The sequence below is a fragment of the Tenrec ecaudatus genome, chromosome 10 (genome assembly GCF_050624435.1).
Source record: "Tenrec ecaudatus isolate mTenEca1 chromosome 10, mTenEca1.hap1, whole genome shotgun sequence".
In the NCBI taxonomy this organism is placed as follows: Eukaryota; Metazoa; Chordata; class Mammalia; order Afrosoricida; family Tenrecidae; genus Tenrec; species Tenrec ecaudatus.
In genome coordinates, this window is record NC_134539.1 from 147,517,043 (window position 1) to 147,537,732 (window position 20,690).

At 43.1% G+C, this 20,690-nt stretch overlaps 1 protein-coding gene and 1 non-coding gene across 2 annotated transcripts in view; one reads left to right on the top strand and one right to left on the bottom strand.

Moving 5' to 3' along the window:
- ABCA5 (ATP binding cassette subfamily A member 5) overlaps positions 1 to 18,667 on the bottom strand; it is a 96,437-nt gene extending 77,770 nt beyond the window's left edge. The window contains exons 1-2 of the mRNA XM_075562150.1: positions 18,460 to 18,667; positions 1,715 to 1,831 (exon numbers count right to left, since the gene is read on the bottom strand). Coding sequence (XP_075418265.1) covers positions 1,715 to 1,816 — 102 coding nt within the window. The 5' untranslated portion in view covers positions 1,817 to 1,831; positions 18,460 to 18,667. The remainder of the gene's footprint in view (positions 1 to 1,714; positions 1,832 to 18,459) is intronic.
- LOC142460415 (U6 spliceosomal RNA) lies at positions 7,422 to 7,528 on the top strand. The gene has a single exon (XR_012786626.1). It is a non-coding gene; the product is annotated as a U6 spliceosomal RNA (small nuclear RNA).
- Positions 18,668 to 20,690: the final 2,023 nt, after the last annotated feature.

Genomic DNA, 20,690 nt, shown 5'->3' on the forward strand with positions numbered 1-20,690 from the left:
AATTATTATTATTTTCATACTTTACACCAACCACTGTCTCCCTTCCTCCACGGATTTCTGTGGTTTGTCCCCCTGGGTTGGTGGGAGAGGGCTGACAGTCTTTGCAATCAGTTGCCTCTCCCTCCCCTTCTCTGCACACTTCATGATCACACAGGCTTCTGTGCTTTTTCCATGTGCGTTTGTTGCTTCTCTGTTAGATGGCCGCTTATTTAACTTCAAGCCGTTAAGACCCCAGACACTCTATCTTTTAATAGCCGGGCATCATCTGCTTTCTTCATATTTGCCTGCTTATCCATTTTCTCTTCAGTGATCAGGAGGATGAGCATCCAGAATGCCAGGTTGTTAGAACAAAGTATTCTTGCATTGAGGCAGGGCTTGAGCAGAGGCCCAAAGTTCGTCCACGACCTCTGTGTATTGCCATATAAATATATGGACATAAGCCAATACCTCTATTTTTATGAATTAATGTATTTACATATTACACACCTTTATTTATACCTCTATCCATAGCATTGTTTCCTAGATCTATTCCTGGTTCCTTTTACCATCCTCCTGCCCAACCATGTGCTCACCCTTCTTCTGCCTCTTAGTAATTCCTCTCAGCTAGATTGCTGTTCCTCCAACACCCCCGGGATTTCTATGTCCTCCTCACTGTTGATTTTAATTCCCTAGTTGTTCCCCTGTCTTTGGCACTGTTTGCTCACCATTCCCTTCCCACGCCTCCTCTTCCCCCCAAGTCCCTCCAGAATCATCAGTCCTGTTGCTTTCTCCTCGAGCTTGTTTCCCCTGCCTATCTTATATAGACAGGGAAACCAACAATAATGGAGACAAAACAAAAACAAAAGATTGTGTAAAAAGGGAAAAAATAACTAGCAAAAACAAGCATACATAATTCCAGGCCTGTCCCCTGACCTTTATGGCTATCTCCACACTGGCCCTGGGGGGTTTCGGGACCTGCCCCTCTAAGTCTGAAGTGTATTGTGAGGGCTCCTCCGGGGCTTTGTGGTTTGGCTTTGCTCCCGTTGCTGATCTGTTATATTCCCTTCTTGGCTCGCCCCACTCTGGGGGGTTCATACTGGACTAACTCCCCACCGTGTGTGCCCAGTATTGTCTTCTGGTGTGGTATGTATCAGAGAGGGGACATCGCCAAGACACATGAACTTTTATTTCACCTTGCTATGTACTTGTTTTCTTAATATCAGATGAACTACAGTTCTTAGGAGTTGGTTAATCAAAACTCTTACCTTATTTAACCACTTTAACTTTAAAATTAATATATACTTACAGTACATCACTTTAGTAATCATAGAAAATACAGCCAGAGACCATTAAGTAGAGAGTACAGAGGGAATAAATCTATAGAATCATGTTCCGCTAAAGTTTTCCATAGAATGCTAGCCCGTAGGAATACCTGCTTGGGAACAGCATGCCGAACCATTCAAAATTAAGCATTGATATTGGAAATTAACTAAATTCAGGAATCACTATTCAAGTTTTTACCATTAAGAAAACTTTAAGTAACTCGGTTATTTTTCTTTAGCAAATACAACAAGATTATACATTACAAGCAAATTAAAGGTTATTATGATTTAGAATGGACTAGACAGCATTAATTTTTTTATAAAAATAAAATTGTACTGAGCAAAATGAATCCATAGAACCTATCAAAACAATAAAGAATAACAAAACTTAAGAAAATAACCATGTAACTTACCTGAACACTACTTTTTTTAGTCCTGCATTTAATTAGGTAATTCTTCAATAAAAGTGTTCTTGTCTGTCTCCAAACTCCAACCTCCCTAATTGCAGTAGCCATGTTTTCTCTATCAATCTATTTAAGGAGAAAACAACAAAGTAAAAGCACAACCATATGCCATATTTCAAAATATTTTATTGTGAATAGGGTAAAGGTCTATGGAATAAGTCAGTGCTCCATTTAACAATTCATACACATTTCATTTCACGTCACTGATTTCATCACTTATTCCACCCCACCCCCACCCCCGATTTACCTGTTTCCATTCCTCCCTCTTTCCTAGTCAGTAGCAATGAGCTTTGTCCTGGGGTAAATGGTCTTTTCATCTCAAATGGTTGATTATTCTAAGGAGTGTATATCGCTCTTGGGTTATGCCTCCCCTTACATATCTCCCCAGTTGTCTACTGTTGGCCTGAAAACTGGACCTTGAGGGCGAGTTCAGTTGCAGGACTGAAGGGTGACCAAGGTGCACAATTTCAGGGGTTCTCTAGTCTCTATCCAACCAATAAGCCTGGGTTTGTTTTTTTTTATGATTTTGAGTTTTGTTCGACACTTTTTCTCCCACTCAGTCCAAAACATTCTATTGTGAACTTTTTCAGAGTTGATAGTGGTTACCAGGCACCATCTAGTGCTTTTTAATCTCAAGGTTCATGAGTCCACTGGACTATTTTCATATGTCTTTAAATATCTCCACACTTCTTTGCCCCAGATGGGGAGAAACCAATAGCTACACCTTAGATGTCCACTGGGGAGCTTTTTTATAACTCCAGTCACTCTACTCAACAAAGTGAGCTTCGGAACATTATCTTTGTGCACTGTTAAGCTATCTGACCTTGTTGTGCCCCCAAAACTATGGTGTTGAGGCTCTAAGCCCAGAAATTAACTTCATTATAGCTAAGTTTTCATACCTTTGTCCCTATATGCTCTACTGTATTCACAGATATATTTGCAGCAGATGTAGAAATATCCTACCAAACCTACATATTTGTGGATGTGGTCCCATTCTGTTTCCCACACCTGTTTAGTTTGCATGTCTATCTCTGCATCCATTAATGCATTACTGCTATTGAAAGATGGTTATATAGCAAGGTGTGCCTGTGTTGCCTTTAATGTGTGTATTGCCGCCAGTGCCTGCCTTTACCTTCATCATATTTTCCTGACTTCCCTCTCTTATTGCTTCCCCTTCACCCAAGTCAACATGCACCTATCTTGCTGTTGGTTATTTACTCCTGCTTCTGCAACGATGGAAGAAAGTCTCTTTTTGTATAAAAATCTTCTGTCTTTTTACAATAATGGTTTCAAACAGTATTTGTCCTTTAGGAGATGAATTATTTCACTCAGCATAATGTCCTCTGGGTTCTCCCACATTATATGGTGTTCCCCAAACATCATTATTCTTTAAACTGTTTGCAGTATTTCATTGTGTGTATGCATATTTTCTTATCCACTCATTTGTCAATGTGCATTTACGTGGTTTCCATCATTTTGCTATTGGGCATAATGTCATGATAAATGGGTGTGTGCATATATCTATCTAGTCATGTCACAGCTCTCATTTCTCTAGGATATATATCTAACAGTGGGATTACAGGATTGTAAGATACTTCTATCTCTGACTTTTTAAGGATGTACCATACTGCTTTTCATAGTGGTTGTACCATTTTACAATCCCGTCAGCAGTGTATGAAGGCTGCAGTCTCTCTGCCTTTGCCAGTATTTGCCCTCTTGCTTTGTTTGAGCTTTGCTGTCGCTGGGACAGTGAATGATCTAATGTGGCTCCTCTACCAGTCTCCATAACTTCCACCAAGCGACCTTTACCTTAAGGATCTGGGTAAGAGGGTGGGGGGCAGGCACTCATTAAGATTCATGTGTGAGTAATTGTTAACAGGAGTCATGTGAGCGTCAATGTGCTGGATATAAAATAAGCCCTCCATGAAGCAGGAGAGAGGATCTCTCTACCAGTGAGATTCAGAAGTGAAAATGCATCTTCTGAATCCTAAGATTTCTGTGCAATGATCCTCCTGACCCAGAAGAGAGCTGTGACGACAGAGCAGTGGAAAAAAACAAACAGACAGAGTCGGAGCACAAAGCACAAGGGTGGACTCCCCAGCCCACAACGCAAGTAAAGCTGAGAACTTTGGGGCAGGAGACTCTTTTGTGGAGGCAGTGCCTCTGGGCACTGAACTGGAGGCCTTGGAGTTGCTGACCCACGGAGGCAGAGCCAAGTGTCTTCAAGCTGAGGCATGGGCGCTGACTTCCAGGAGTTTGGATTTGCTGACTCATGGAGGTGGAGAGGAGTCCTTCAGATTGTGGCTTACTGGAGTGAGGTGTCTCTGGGCACTTAAGTTTGGAGATCTGGGTCTGTAAACCTACAAGAGCTTGAGCTGAATGCCTTTGGGTTGAGGTTTATAGTTGGGTGGCATGTCCTTTGGGCATGTATTACCACTCCTGAAAGAACTTTGTAACATGTCCTGATAAACAACTTATCCGCACCATTTCTTACTTCCATGATAACTTGTTAACTTCTTGATAAACCCTTTAAAACGACTACTGTTTGCGTTTTGTGTGGCTACTGCAACACATATTAGGACCTAGATGGAAAAGTACAGAACGTGTGTAAGAGGATGCAGCCATTCATGCTTGGGTCCAGACCGCATCTCACTGTTGCTTTGATTTGCATCTCTGTGATGGAGAATGATTGGAAGCATTTCTTCATGTGTGCTTGGTCCCCTCCCCATTTTTAATTGAATTATTGTGGGTTTTTTGTTATTGAAGTGTTGAAATTTTCTACACATATTAGAGATTACTTCCTTTTGGGTCCTGATTTGTAACATCCTGAGTAAACCCCCATAATTGTGAGAACTGTCTGCAAGTTCTGTGTGGCAATTTGCAATGGACTATTGAACGCAGCAGAGTAGAGTGCCCTGGAAGAGATGTTTACTCACAGAGTAGGGTAAAAGAGGTTGGAAAGTGGAAGCATGTCTGACTTGCCTTGTGGGAATCAGCACTGAGCTGGTATGGAACGTGAGTCTCTTTCCCCCTTGTGTAGCTGGAAGAGGTCAGTTGTGGCACCCACGTCATTTCCTCAGCAAAGAAATACAATTATATGTGGTCAATGTAAATCATATACATTAACAGAGCTGCCATTATCACAGAAGTAGCTGATTTTCCATTAAGCAAAAAAGCAGATTGCATGTTATGATGATCCTGACTGCCCACAAATCTTAAAGGCACTAAACTGTTATTTTTCCTGGGCACTTTGATTTCCCATTAACCTCTGTACTATCAGGAAGCCCTAGTGGCACTGTGGATCCAGCAATGGGCTAACCCACCAGTCGTTCATGGGAGGAAGATGAGCCTATTTGTTCTCATCAGATTTACAGTCTCAGAAACCCTATGCAGGATCTCATGAGTTGGACTCAATTCAATAGTGGTGGACTGGGATTTGGGTCATAATTATTATACTTAAACTATAACTTTTTAAATTCAATCATTTCCATTTTTTAAAAAGCAAGCTAAATGAATTTTTTTTAATGTAGGTAAGGTGAATGTTCTATAAGAAGAAAACTGGGGTGCCTCCATACAAAGAGTAATGTAAAATGATTACACATGATTTCATGGAACCTCTCAATCCTTCACAGTACAGTAAAGCTAGAGTCTACAGTCAAGCAGTCAGAGTTTCCAGTGCACCCTCCAAGGCCTCTAGCTCCCATGTGCATATCCCAGTAACCTAGGATGTCAGCCCAAGTGGGAGGGCAGCTAAGAAACAAAAAAGGTCCTGTTAAGACACCTTCTAGAGCTACTGGCGCTGCCTGGTTTGACAGAAGCCTGCCTAATGGAACCACTGATGTGAATCTCCTCTAAACCAAGGACAACCTGCTCCAAACCAGCCAACAGACTCCACCTAGGTAAAGAACAAAAGGCAATCTGTTAAGAGGTAGTGTATCTTCTCCAAAAAGGCAAACATATATAATTAAAGTTTGGCTTAAATAAGCACCCTTCTTTTATACTGAGAAGAAAGACTAGAAAATATCTAAAAACACTTTAATAATGCAATTAAGAACTACTTTTGCTTTCTTGGTGTGTTTCTCTATTTTCCCATTGATAGGTAGTGTTTACATAAGTTTAGAAAGCTATGAAAATTAGACATACAGTAAAAACACTAAACAATATAAAACAATAAATCTAAGCCTCTTTTTAAAAAAAACTAGGCAAGAGTGGAGGATGCATTAAAAATTAGCCTCCGGTGAGTTCCTTCTAACCATATTTGAGGGATGAGAATAACCTGGTTTTCAGAGTATTGGAGAGATGACTATAGGAGATTAAAATGATGAATCTGACTTGAATGGTTGAAGCATTGTCCTTTGATCTCCCTTATAATACACTTTGGACTTGATTTGATTTTTAATATTTTCTGTGAGTTTTTTGTTTTTTTCATATTGGGATTATCTCTGTTGTATTTTTTCACAGTTGGTGGCCTTCTTGACCCTGTTACATGTCTTTCTATGTTTTTTGGTATATGAAACTCAGGATAGGTGAATCTATGGAGACAACAATAAGAATGAGGCTTCAGGGGGATGCAGGGGTGAGAGGGATTAAGGGGAGCTGATATCAACGAGTACAAGAAGGAAGGAAATGTTTTGAAACTGATTTTGGTAACAACTGGATACCACTGCTTGATATGACTAACTATGGAATGGTATGCTGTCTGGATTAGCGCCTAATTAAATGGTTTGGAAAAATATATTAATTAAAATTCTTCCAATAGCCTTGTAATTGGTTGTCAGGTAAAGACTAAGTAGAAGGAAAGATCCGCCACTTTCACAGATAATTTGTTACAAAGCAAATACAGTAACACTAATCAACACAGCAGTTAACCATTCTCAAATTCTCTGGCAAACACACTGATTTCCAAGGCACCACTAAATAATTCATTCAAATTGAATGCTACATGCTTAATTCTTCATTTTTAGGTAATAGACACCTGTTAGACTCAATGTATCCTTCCTCCATTGAGAACTGCTATCAGCCTTGTTGGAATAACTTAAACTATAAATACCATTCTTAGTAAATTCACAAAACCGAAACCATTGCCATCAAGTCAATTCAAACTTTTAATGACCTTATGGGACAGAGTACAACTGCTCCTCCCTGTTTCCAACACTGTAACTCTGTGGGGGAACAGACAGCCTTGTCTTTCTTGCATGGAGCAACTGGTGGGTTTGAGCCACCAGCCTCATGGTCAGCAAACCTAAGCGGTGACACCAGAGCCCCTACTCCTAGAGTAAGACCTTCTGAGAGCAGAACAAAACCCTCCCCCTCTTCCTCATGCCTACCATCACCACCACCACCACTAAGCTGTATTTTTTTTGTCTTTACTGACAGTATGGAATTTATAAGGGTCCAGAAACAGAATCGCAGTAACTGAGTTACATTAATGACAGCATGGAGAAATGTTCATAAATTCTTGCAACTGAGATATTCCTAAAGGTATCTGGTAATCTGTGCGGGAAACTTGGTATTTATCCCTTGGAGAATATGATACACCTTATTATCCTTCCAATATACTTTCGCTTCCACTTACACTATTTAGAATCAGATTTTGTCCCCCTCTACAACTCAAGGAATCTGAGGCCAATGAAACAGATCTGTATGTCTTTAAGTCCATGGTCATAATGCTCAAGAACTTTCCAAGTGGGAATGATACAGAGAAGATTAGCATGGCCCCTGCGCAAGAATGACACTCAAATTTGTGAAGCGGTCCATATTTCTTTTAAAAAGGAAGAACTTTCCAAGTTGAAAGGGGGCAGAATAAAGAGGTACATATAACCCCCACTCAAAAAAAAAAAAGCCCGACTAGCTCGCTTACAGTGAAAGACCTGTAATTATCTCTTGAAACAGCTAATTATTCAGTTGATCCCCAAAACAAAACTAAACAAAAATCGGAAGTTCAAATCTTCAGGACCATTTTAACACCACCTCTGAAAATACCCAGGTCATCATGGGGGTGTATATCCCATAAGCCACCAAATATATGAATGATTTCTCATTACAAAAGCATGCATGCTGTTCCAAGATTACAATGGTAGGTGGAGTTGGTAGGCATACCTAGGTCAAACAATGTAGTTGGACAGAGTAGCCCCCAAGAGAATGCGGTAAATTTCTGCTGCATATATTTAAAAGTAGAGAGTAATGCTAAAAGTAAGGGCTTAGATGTAGATTCTCTGGTCATTGAGACTGCTGAGGATTATCAAGGTCCCCGATATACATTGCCATACTTACAGGGTTCGTGTCATATTAACCCACACATGAGCTCTCCTGCCATCAAGGCAATCCTTACTGGAAAGGGGCTTGTACAGAAGGAAAAGAAGATATCACAGAAGAAATGGGGAGAAAGAAAATCTTTTGGCTCATGAGCAAATGAAATGCAAATAAGAGTACAAACAACTGTCTCCTTCTCTAGTTTGTGCAGAATCTCAATCACACTAATGGGAGTGTGTATTCCCCACACACGTTGCTGTCACTGAGTCCATCCTGACTCACAGTGGCTCCACCTGCACAGCAGTTTGTTCAACAGTTGATTTTCAGAAGTAGATCATCAAGGCTTTCATTGGGAACTTCTGGGTGGCCTCAAACCTCCAACCTTTCAGTTAGCAGCTGAGCTTGTTCACGGTGGGCACTGGTCAGGAACGCCACAGTGGGAGTATTAGGGAGTGCTGGTGGCACTGTCTATTAGACAGTAGGCTGTGACTACAGGGTGAGAGTTCAAACCCAATACATGCTCCATGGGAGAAAGATGAGGCTGTCTGTTCTGCAAATGAGTTAAAATCAATACTCAATGGTGTGAGTTTGAGTTTGCAGGCAAATAAAAAATTAAGATCTAATGTAAAATTTTAAATTCAAAATAATATTAAAAAGGAAATTTTTTCTGCAGAAGATTACAACGATGATTCACAGAACTCACTTCAGTCTCTATTAAGCCCTTAGTCTATGTCTTCTCTCTTCTAAAGCACAAAGTCCTAACAGTATCACCCAAGCAAAAGGTGCGGTCCTGCGGTTTTCTTTTCAGACCCACACTCTGTTCTATAGGTACACTGATTTGGTCCTTCTACCTTAGTTGTACTGTGCAGGACCACTTTGTGTGCAGGCTTCTCAGGAAATACTCTACATGTTGTCTGTCACCAGCTCATCAATCTGATGTCAAAAGCTGAACTACCTTCCCTTATCATCTTCTCTAGTCCATCTCTTCCAAATGAGATCCACAAACACAGAGATAAGCCGAGCTAACAATGTATTTAATAACTAAAAAGGAGATACCACGTCTGTCTTTTATTTTGGTATTTTTAAAAGATTGCTACTCTGAATTAAAACAACACCTTGTTGAGAAAAGTCTGACCCACCAAATAAAATTCCAGCACTCACCCTGGAAGAGTAGGTGTGGGTATTTAAATGGAGAGGTGACAAAATTCAATGGATGGCATCCAACCAGAACAAACCCTCAGGAGCCTGCTAGACAATACTTGGCAGAATACCTCCTACCATAGCACTTACACACAGTCAAAGAGAGTTGGCTACAGTAAAGTATTTCAAATATGTTGAAAGGGAATCTCAAGTACAAAGTTCAGTACATAAAATGGAATAAGTAAATATTTATGTAAAAACACTAAGGAAGACATGCCAATTAAATCAATAAGTATTAGATGTCAGCATGTCTAAAGTAGTCTAGTTTAGTGGTTAAGAGTATGACCTGGGGCCAAACTTAACTAGACACGAATCATGGCATTGGCTTTTATAAGCAATGAGGCACTGGAGAATTTTTTTTTACTTTGCTGTGCCTTATTTTTCTCTATTGTAAAATGGAGCAAAAATTATACCCATACTTTGAGATTGTTAAAAAGGATCAAAGAATGTATAAAGCTGAAAGTGGTGTCTAATACACAACAAATTGTTCATGTATGTTGATTTTTACTGTATAAAAAAGTGATCTAATTAGTATCCTCAGAGGAAGATTGGAGAATAGCATATTCATGAAAAAAGAAATAGGCAATTAAGGGGAAAATTGTTAGAGAATTTCAAAAGGGAATAATAGGCTGATAGAAGTCCAAAGCCTCAACAGATGTATCGGAGTAGGTGCACTGAAGGTAAATTAGTGAGACAGACTAATGACCGATGCAAAGCAACCCTCCAGAATGTCAAAAGGTCAAAGACAAGAAAACGATAAAAGGAAAACAAAGCTCTATTATGAAATTTTATCTATGAATCACTCTTATGGCTGACCTGAACAATTTGGTAATTTTATTTAAAAGCTTTTAGTCTAAAATTAAATTTCAAAAATCCTGAATGCCTATCTATTCAAACTAATTAAGACAGAACTTCTGAAAGACAACAATGCAATTGGGCTTTTTTCACAGTGTAAAACCGCTGGTGTGGCTAACTGATTTTTAAAAATGGTATTCGTCCTTTTTTTATTTATTTACAGGGAGTTAATACATAATATCATTCCATAGTCCAATCATGTCAAGCAGAATTGTGCAATTGCCACCACAATGTTTTCAAACATTCTTTTTCTTCCTGGACTCCTTGACATTGTCTCCCTTTTACCCCACCACCACTACTGTACACCACCTCCCTCTCCTCACCCCCATCCTCCAGCCTCCCTCCAAAACCCTTGTTCTACTGGCTGTCCTTATAGGTTAATCAATCCTGAGTTTCATATACCAAGAAACCAGAAAAATATAACACAACTAGAGAAGGTGACCTGCATTGACATAACACCTCTGATATACACCCTAATAAGAACATACAAAAACAAAACAAAGCAAACATACAGAAACTGTTGAAAGCCAGATCGGGTCCAGCATGCATTGGAGAAAACTGGAGAAGTTTAACTGTTACTGAACAGAGAGCATTGGGGAGATGAGTACAGAAGATCAAAGGCATAATAAATCTGACTTGAACAGTTAAAAACGGTATTCTTAATATTGATTTTCTTCACAAACATTTTAAAGTAAATGTTCTCTTCAGCAATAACGTCTGTAATCAAGTTTTCAGAACCAGACTCAACAATGAATCTATTTTTCTGCTTTCCCACTCCTGCCACCCACCCAACCCAAAGTGTCTAAACAGTTCTAATTTGAAAAGGACATTTGATCACCAAAAATTGGACTCCATGGCAACTAACAACAAGATGCAGAGAAAACTCAGGCTGGGCTCTTCTGCATGAAAATATAGAGAAACCAGGGCCGGCCCCAATCACAGCGACATCAGCCTCCTCCTGAGACGACTGCACTGCAGAGGCCTGCACTGAAGAAACAACCCGGGGAGAGGGGCATGCTTGCCCAGCCACAGGGGAGCAAGCTAAAAGGGAAAGAAAGTGGACCGCATCTTGGCCCACCAAGCCCCGAGGACAGCACTCCTGTTCAGAGCAGCCAAGGCACAAAGAGGACTGTAGGGTCGGTCCTACTACGAGACAAGGTATCCCCTCACTGACACCATGAGGGTAGGAGCTAAGTAGGAGGAGAAAGGGGGAACCAATCACAGTGACCAAGGATTAACATCTCCCCCCCAGGGGGATGAACGACAGAAACGTGGGTGAAGGGAGACAGCAGATGGTATAAGATATATATAATTACACATACAAAATATATATATTATAATTTATGATTTATCAAGGGGTCACGAGATTGGGAGGTTGGGGAGAGGGAGGGTAGAAAAAGAGGAGCGGATACCAAGGGCTCAAGTAGAAAGAAAATATTTTTTAAATGATGGCAATGTATGCGCAAAGCTGAAGTCCCTGATCTTCATCAGCAAGTGCTTCAATTCCTTACCTTTAGCAAGCAAAATTGTGTCGTTTATCTAGCTCAGAAGCAGCAAAGCCTACATGGAAGAAGCACACCAACATGTGTGATCACAACGTGTCGAAGGGATCAGATATCAGGCATCAAAGAACAAGAAATCAAATCATTGTGAATGAGGGGGAGTGCAGATTGGGGACCCAAGACCCATCTGTAGGCAACTGGACATCCCCTTATAGAATGATCGCGGGAAGAAAATGAGCCAGTCAGGGTGCAGTGTAGCAACAATGAAACATACAACTTTCCTCTAGTTCCTAATTGCTTCCCCAACCCCTCTCCCCCACTATCATGATCCCAATTCTACTTTACAAATCTAGCTAGACCAGGGATGTACACTGGTACAGATAGGAACTGGAAACACAGGGAATCCAGGACAGATGATCCCTTCAGGACCCGTGCGAAGAGTGGCGTTACCGGCAGGGTTGGGTAGAATGGGGGAACCGATTACAAGAATCTACATATAACCTTCTCCCTGGGGGATGGAAACAAAAAAAGTGGGTGAAGGGAGACATCGGACAGTTTAAGATATGACAAAACAATAATTTATAAATTATCAAGGGTTCATGAGGGAGGGGGAGAGTGGGGAGGAATGGGGAAAAATGAGGAGCTGATGCTAAGGGCCTAAGTGGAGAGCAAATATTTTGAGAATGATGAAGGCAATGAATGTACAAATGTGCTTTACACAATTGATGTATGTATGGATTGTGAGAAGAGTTGTATGAGCCCCCAATAAAATGATTTTTTAAATTGTGTCATTTGCATATCACAAGTTGTTAATAAGCCTTCCTCCAATTCTGACGCCACATTCTTCTTCATATAATCCAGCTTCTGATTATTTGCATGTAGTACATAGTGCTGCTATTAAGTCAGAACCATACAATCTACAAACACATTTAATGCCAGCTACCTATAAGAGCCCTGGTGGTATAATGGTGACATATTGGGCTGCTAACTACAAGGTCAACAGTTCAAATCCACCAGCTGCTCCATGGGAGAAAGACAAGGTTTTCTACTTCTGTACAGAGTTATAGTCTCACAAAATCACAGGAGCCATTCTACTCTGTCTTATAGGGTCACTATGAGTCGGCATCAACTGGATGGCAGTAAGTTTGGGTTTTGTGCTATATGGGAACAGAAGGCAGTACTGATGGGACCACATCCAGTTCTCTCACTATAAAAGTCGGGAGGAAAGTTGGAAATGGTAAAAAGGATCATATAGCATTACATTTTTAGCAGTGTTCTGAGTGGACAATTCAGATAAACTTTTTCTTTTGCAACATATATTAGAAGATGGTCTTGAAAGCAAACAACTAAAACACAACAAGGCTTCAAATGATGTAAGATATTCCGTATTGATTAGCATATGCCAGTGCTATGAAACATAGCTCATGTTTATTAACTACATTACCTGTGATAGAGTGAAATGTATTAATATGTCTCTTCTCCCCACTTATCTGTAACTGTTACCAAATGACTGGATGGGACCATGCAATTAGGACATGTGGGCTACTAATAGAAGGGACTGGTGGTTTTTGTTAGCACCCACCTACAGCTCTGAGAACGAGCCATCTTTGAAACAGCAGAGAGAAAGCCCAGGCCCACCAGAAGATCCCATTCCAGAGCTCTGTCTGAAGTGGCGGAGGCTGAGACCAGAGGCACTGGACTATGGAGTGAAGACCACCGGACAGAGCAAGAGGAACAACACCAAGACTATGGGACTATGACACAGAACAGGCTGACATCTTAGTCTATGGAAGCCAAGGCTGAAAAGCTTAGGATCTAAGGGATTTGCCTGCTGGCTGAAGGGGGATGTCGCTGAGGACCAATGACTGTGTCCTTGCTGTGTGCTTATTCTGATCTATGGTAACCTATGAACTTCATTATAAACCTCTATAATTGTGAATTTTGTCTGTGAGTTCTGTGTGGCCATTGTAACCAGTTATCAAACCCCAAATAATTGAGTGCCATGGGAGGACCAGTTGGTATCAGAGTAGGTAAAGGAGGGGGCGTGGAGCCATGTCTGACACCTGCCTCTTGCCAAAAGGGAAGCCAAAAGAAATCAGATATGGCCCCATGTTGTCTGCTGCATGACTTTTAAAAACAACTATTAGGGAAAAAATTACTTAGACCTTTAAGTTTATTTTAAAGAAAATGAGGAATCTGAAAACTATATAAACATTTTAAAATTGACAGTACTTAAATGCTTTTGTTAAAAAGACTGCTTTTCTTAGCAATGTCTGTCCAATATAAATCCATTTATCTAACATTACAAGTGCCTTATTCAAATTTTTTTGCGATTAAAAACACTCAATACACAGCATCAGGGAAAAAATGCTGTCCAGTCGATTCCAACTCACAGCAAATTGTAAAGGACAATACTGCTCCATAGGATTCCCAGGCTGTTTGTATCCAAATGTGTTTTGTTAATGCTCAAAACAAGATGACGGTGTATTTTTTACTATTGTCTTAAATGCAAAATTTTGGCATCAAGATAGTCATTAAGTAAGGAGTGGGTGTATTATAACTATCGTCATCTTCTTGCAAATTCTTTTAAGATTTGCTGACAGTCCTTCTAGATCAAGGCTCTGCAACTGAAAAGAAAGGGGGGAGGTCTGAATCTAATCTGACTTAATTTTGTAACACCCACAAGCTAAGAAAGACTTTTAGATCCTTGAGTGGTTAAAAAAATGAGAGAATAAATACTATTATGTGACACATGGAAATTATATGAAATTAAAGCCTGAATGCCCAGAAATAAAGTTATACTGGAATTTAGCCATGCTCTTTAGCTAGCTTATTACTTATGGCTGTTTTTGTGCTGCAAAGACACAGTTAAGTAATTGAGACAGAGGCCATAGGGCCTGCAAAGCCTAAAATATTTACTATCTGGCTCTACACAGTAAGTTTGTCGCACTCTGCTACAGAGGAAAGGTAGACATGGAAGGGAAGTGAGGCGCGTGGCATAGTCATTTAATGAACATTTACTGAAAGACTTCTGCACCAAACATGAAAAAGAAATTTACACACTGTTGATTACTTTGCAGATAGATACAATCTAATGTATATAATTTCATATAATTGGGAAAAGGGTTTGGGGAACAATGAAATGGAAGTTCAAGGTAGACAGTAGAGCACAGACCCCCTAAAGGGAATAACTTGTATAAAGAACAAGAGTAACTGTTGAATGATGAAGGCTTAAGAGTGAATGGGGGGCAAAGGGTACTCGTGCGGACTCTACCCACCACTCCATCATTACCATCAATTCATTCCCATACATCTCAAACCTATCTCAGCGCCACTGCATCAATTCTGACTCATAGTGACCCTTTAGGACAGGGTAGAACTGCCCCTGTGGGTTTCTGAAACTCACTTTATGGGAATAGAAAGCCTTGTCTTTCTCCCTTGGATTGGGTGGCTGGTGGTTTCCACCTGCTGACCTTGTGGTTATAAGGCCAATTTGTAAATACTTTTTAGAGTTTCTGAGACAGTAAATCTTCAGGGAGGCAGATCCTCTTCTTTCTCCCTCAAAGCATCTGATACATGTGAACTGGTACTATGGTTAGCATAGTACCACAAGGACTTGTATTACTTCTATTGAAATGTTCAGGCTGAAGAATGGTTGTTTAATTTTCTCGTAATCACTTCTTTCTTTAATCTGTTCGGTCTCCCAGTCCCCAAATCTCCAAAACTGCTACTTGCTTCATTACTCTCTAATAGTGACATAGATTCCTACTTTATTGGAAAAACTAAAGCAATCAAGAAAAAAAAGTTCAAAATCTCCCACTATTCCTTCTATCCACCTACCTAAACCAGTGAAGATATCCTTGTACACTTTATAAAAGGATCACAAAGTAGTTTTCAACTTAGCATTTCTTCCTACACTGAATAAACTCGGTTCCCATCAGAATGCTGAAACGCAAATGTTTAAATGGACTCTGACTACAATTATAAAGGGGTTTGGGTTTTTTTTTTTGAAAGTTTAAGAACATATCTAGCAGATGTCTTGAAAAGACTCCTGTCCAACTCAATAAAAGCACTCTATCAAACCTTTGAATTTAAGAGGATAAATTATTGCATTTTTCAAGGATTTCATTTTATTTGGATCCACAATCAGCATAATGGAAGCAGCAGTCACAATGAATCCGGGGCTTCAAAAAGGTCACAGAAAAACAAGAATTAAAAGGTAATGGGCCATGAGGGTGAGAGAGGGAGGGCAAAAAAGAGGCGCTAATACCAAGGGTTCAAGCAGAAAGAAAATGTTTGGAAATGTTGATGGCAACATATGTACAAATGAGTTTGATACAAATGATGTAGAGGCTGTTGTAATAGCCCCCAGCAAAATCAGTTATTAATTAAAATAAAAAACTTTTAAAGATAATGGAATTTTTTCCAAGAACTTCCTCTATGTACTCTTTTACCACACTCCACCAATTAGCAATCATTTCCCAAAGCTACTTCGTATCAATTTCAGCCACAGTTGAGATTGTAGTTAAAATTCTCATCTTGTAAAAGGTGCTCGGTTGAACTCAAAGGCAAAGAATGTAAATGATATTTATCTCGATGTTTTCAACATAGAGGGAAGCGCCCTGGCTTTCCACCCTAGCCAATCCACGTTATCCACAGGCCTTCTGCTCAGATGGTGCAGGCTTTCATGTTGCTATGGTGCTGAACAAGTTTCAATGAGCATTAGGACTAGTAAGAACCAGCTAGCAGGCTACTTCTGAAAAGCATCCAGTGAGAATGCTGTGGAAAGGTCAGGAAGCATTTAGCACTGTTTGTTTCGGGTCACCATGTTACCAAGTAACCTCTCTCAGCATGTGGCATACTATTTGGCATATTAAAGGACACTTGATTCAATTAATGTAATGCATTCATAAATTTGCTTCTATCCTAAATGTAAGATTCCCCTGCCCCCTCTGCCCCACCCATTCCCTGCTGGAAAGGAATGTCACAACCATGCCAGTAGCAGCCCTCAGAGGCACAGATCAGAACTTGAGTGGGGTGGGGGGTGGGGGGGGGAACGAAAAGGTCAGGTTGATCAGATCTCAATTTTATTAGGGAATTTACAGACAGGGGCCTCTGCCAAGATCCCTGCCACAGACATGACTCACCAAATCACCTGGATAGAGGTCCAGGCACAACAATGAAGGGTGTGAGTTTAAATACAGTCTAACACATAGAGAAGGTGCCCTGTTAACGCAGTGGTTAAGAGCTCAGTAGATAACCAAAAAGGCTGGTAGTTCAAACCCACAAGCAGCTCCTCAGGGAGGGGAAAGAAGGTATGATAGCTTCCATAAAGATTACGGCCTTGAAATTCCTATGAGGCCCTTCTAGGTGGAATCAAATCAAAGGCATCAGCTAGGATCTGGTGTTAACATATGGGAGCACAACGTACCTACTCGCAAGTCCACTTGCAGGAGAACTAAGAAAGAAAACATGTCTAATCTCTGATGGGCTGATTGTGCACTTGCTAACAGGATTCCACTGAGGTTATCATGGAGTCGGATGGGTGCTCCGTTTTCCTCCTGGCCCAGGATACTTTCTCAGTAAGGATGCTGATTCCTCTCAGTGTCCCTCCCAGCCAGAATCCATCTTGTACACCGCAGGACCCTCTCAAGGGAAATACACTTCCACAACCTAGACCCACAGATTAATGCTTTGCTAGTGAGAGTTTAAGAGTCCCTGGGTTCTGGTCCAAAGGGTGGCAGTTGGAACCCACCTAGAGGCAACTTGGAAGACAGACCTGCTGAGCTGCTGCCATGAAAGGTCACAGCCATGAAAACCTTTGGAGCCGTTTTACTCTGCACTCAGGGGTCACCACAAGTCAGAATCTACCTGATGGACACTAGCAACAATAGTGTGGTGAAAACCAAAGCCCCCCCTCCACCGCCCCCAGTGCCCTAACTCTGTGATGGGCAGCCACAGGGCAACGAGTGGATAAAGCCTCTGACAGTGGACTGCCAGCATCCCTTCTTTGGCTCACTGAGCCCTTAGTAAGTCACCTAATCTCTCTGAGAGCTGTTTCCCAAAGGGCCGACCTAGACCTCCGCCTTCAGGAGGGTTATCCTCCTGATGAAGGCGGGTGCTAAGGACCCTGCCTGGAAGTTGGGGGTCCAGCCAACACCTACTCCCTTCCAACCTCGCACATCTCTTGGAATGTTCTCCGGAAGGCGTTTTCCTTCTTCCCGGATGCGGCTGTTTATTTTTCAGCTGCCAGAGCCCAGGGAAGCTCAGCAGACACCCGCCTCTGGCCGGCGGGACAGCTGTCACCTCTCATGGGCACTGCCACCCGCAGCCCAGCTCACTCTCCCGGCTACGGCGACAGCCCATCTTGAGGTGTCGGGCAATCAGGCATTCTCCCCGCCACCCACCCAGACCCCCAAACCCCGAGTCATGAAATCCTCACAATTCCCTCTCCCCACCGAACTCCTCGCCAGCACACGCGAACTCCCCGGGGGAATAACGAGTGCCCGCGATGGGATCCAGCCGTTCTAGGGAGGGACCCTGTCTCTGACCCAGTCCTCGCTAGCCAACATCCCCAGGATGGGTACCACCACCACGTCATGCTCACTAGGGTCCACTGCAGCCTGGCGGGCGCCCCCTGCTCTCCACCCGGCCACCCACCATCCTGGACAGGTCAGAGCATCCCCACTCCCCCCTCCCCGCCCCCACCCAAGGCACGGGGCGAAACCGCACTTCTCGGACGTCCAGGGAAGGGGGAAGGGTCCCCCTCAGACCCCCAGGGCCTCAGCGCCCTCCCGTCGCCCCCGCCTCTGGCCGCCCCTCGTTCCCCCAGAGGGCTCCCCCCGAGTGGACTTCGAGGGTCGCGGCCCGGGACTCCATCCTTACCTCAAGGCCGACGCAGCGAGGCCGTCAGGCTGGGACTCGGTCGCTCTGGGGAGAACGCGCGGCAGCCGGAGCTCAGCGCTGTGTGAGGCGGGACCGCGCGCGTGCGCTCCCCGCTACACCCGCCGAGCCCGCGCAGGCTCGCGGCCCGGTGGGGGCGGGGGCGCGCCTGGGGCCAAGGAGCGCGCGGCGCCGCGAACGGCCTTCGGGCTCGGGCCGAGCGCGGGAGCGTGGGTCGCCCCGTGGACGTGCGCGCGCCCGCCGCTCAGCCCCGCGCGTCCAGGCGCAGGCGTGCCCACGAAGAGCGTGCACCTGGGGGCGGGGCCCGCGCGCGCGCGCGCTCGTCCGCCCTCCCGCGTCGTCGCGGAGTCCGGGGAGACGGGTCCCGTGGCTCGGCCCCCAGGGTCCGGGAAGCTTCGTCAGCGCCCGCTCCGCGGAGATCTCGCCTCCTTCTCCCGTGGGACATGCGCACAAACGACGGTTTTGCAGTCCCGGGTGAGGGGGCTGAGGCCCAAGCCCCGTCGCCTCCTGGCGTGCGACCTTGGCCCGCGACCCTTCTCGTTCGGTTCCTGCCGCATCAGGTCCAGACGTTTCCAGAACCGTTTCCCGACGTGGGAATGGTCTTGCCCGAGCGCTGCGTTTCCCAGTCGCTCCCGCCGCAGCGCCCGCGGTGCAGTGTCCTGGTTTTCCGAGCCGCCTCCCCCTCCTGGCTTGGTTCCTGGGAACCGGCTTCAGAACCGGGAATGTGGACGATCGAGTTTTCCTCCAAGGCCGGAGAGCTAGGGCATCCGTGGGAGACTGGACACCGCGCTCACTTTTTTGCTCATAGAATCTTGGTGTTTTCGCTTTGATTACTCAGAGTGACAGAAATGATGACTTCTTTTAAAGTTATTTTTTTAGGGGAATGCAAACCTTCACCCACTACCCTGCCGCCTTCTCTCTGTAATCACTGCTCTTTACATCGTTCTTTTGCGAATTTGAACAATCGAGCGACTTTTAAGTTTGTCTGCCAGTCCCGTTTTGGTGTTGTTTGTTTTTGCTGTAATAGTCGATATTTCCAAATCTTCCCCATATTCCGTCCCCTTTCCAAGTTCTACCGAAATTGAAAACTTGAGTTTTTATTTACCCTGAGGACTATGGGTTCAAGAGAAAGTGCGCAAAAACATCACAATGCATGATGCTTGAAAGATCGGGCAGTCGCAGTGGAGGGGAGAGCGAGGAAGATCAAAACGTGGGAGAAACCGTACCAGCGCACTGAAGCTGGCAGTGGAAAGCATTCATGCTCTATTTTGTCTCCTTTTGTACACATATTTATATGTTAAACATCAAGGTAACAGACTGACATTGGGCCTCCACTCAAGTACTCCCCCAATGCAAGAACACTTTGTTCTAATAACCTGACACTTTGTGATGCCCACCTTCCCTACACGATTGCTGAAGACAAAATGGATACATAAACAAATGTGGTGAAGAAAGCTGATGGTGCCTGCCTGTCAAAAGGTATAATATCTGGGGTCTCAAAGACTTGAAGGTAAACAAGCAGCCATCTAGCTGAAAAGCAACAAAGCACACATGGAAGAAGCACAGCAGCCTGTTGTGATCATGAGGTGTCAATGGGATCAGGTATCAGGCATCAAAGACCCAAAACAAAAAACAAAACAATATTGATGTGAATGAAGGGGAGGGCAGAGTGGAGACCCAAAGCCCATCTGTAGTCAGTTGGATATCCTCTTTCAGAAGGGTCACAAGGAAGAGACAAACCAATCAGGGTGCAGTATAGCACCAATGAAACAAATTTCTTCTAGTTCTTTAATGCTTCCTTCCCCACCACTATCATGACCCCAATTCTACCTTACAAACCCAGCTAGACCAGAACACGTACACTAGTACAGATAAAAGCTGGAACACAGGGAATTCACAACAAACAAACTCCTAAGGACCAATAATGAGAGTATCACTACCAGGAGAGTGGGGGGGGGGGAAAGGAAGAACACATCCCAAAGATCTATATATAACCCCCTCCTAGGGAATGCACAGCAGAAAAGTGGGTGAAAGTAGGCATCAGTCAGTGTAAGACATCAACAAATAATTCATGAGTTATCAAGGGTTCATGAGGGGGGTGGAGGGGAAAGAAACAAGCTAATACCAAGGACTCAAGTAGAACATGTTTTGGGAAAGATCATGGCAACGTATGTACCAATGTGCTTGACACGATGGATGGGTGGATTGTGATA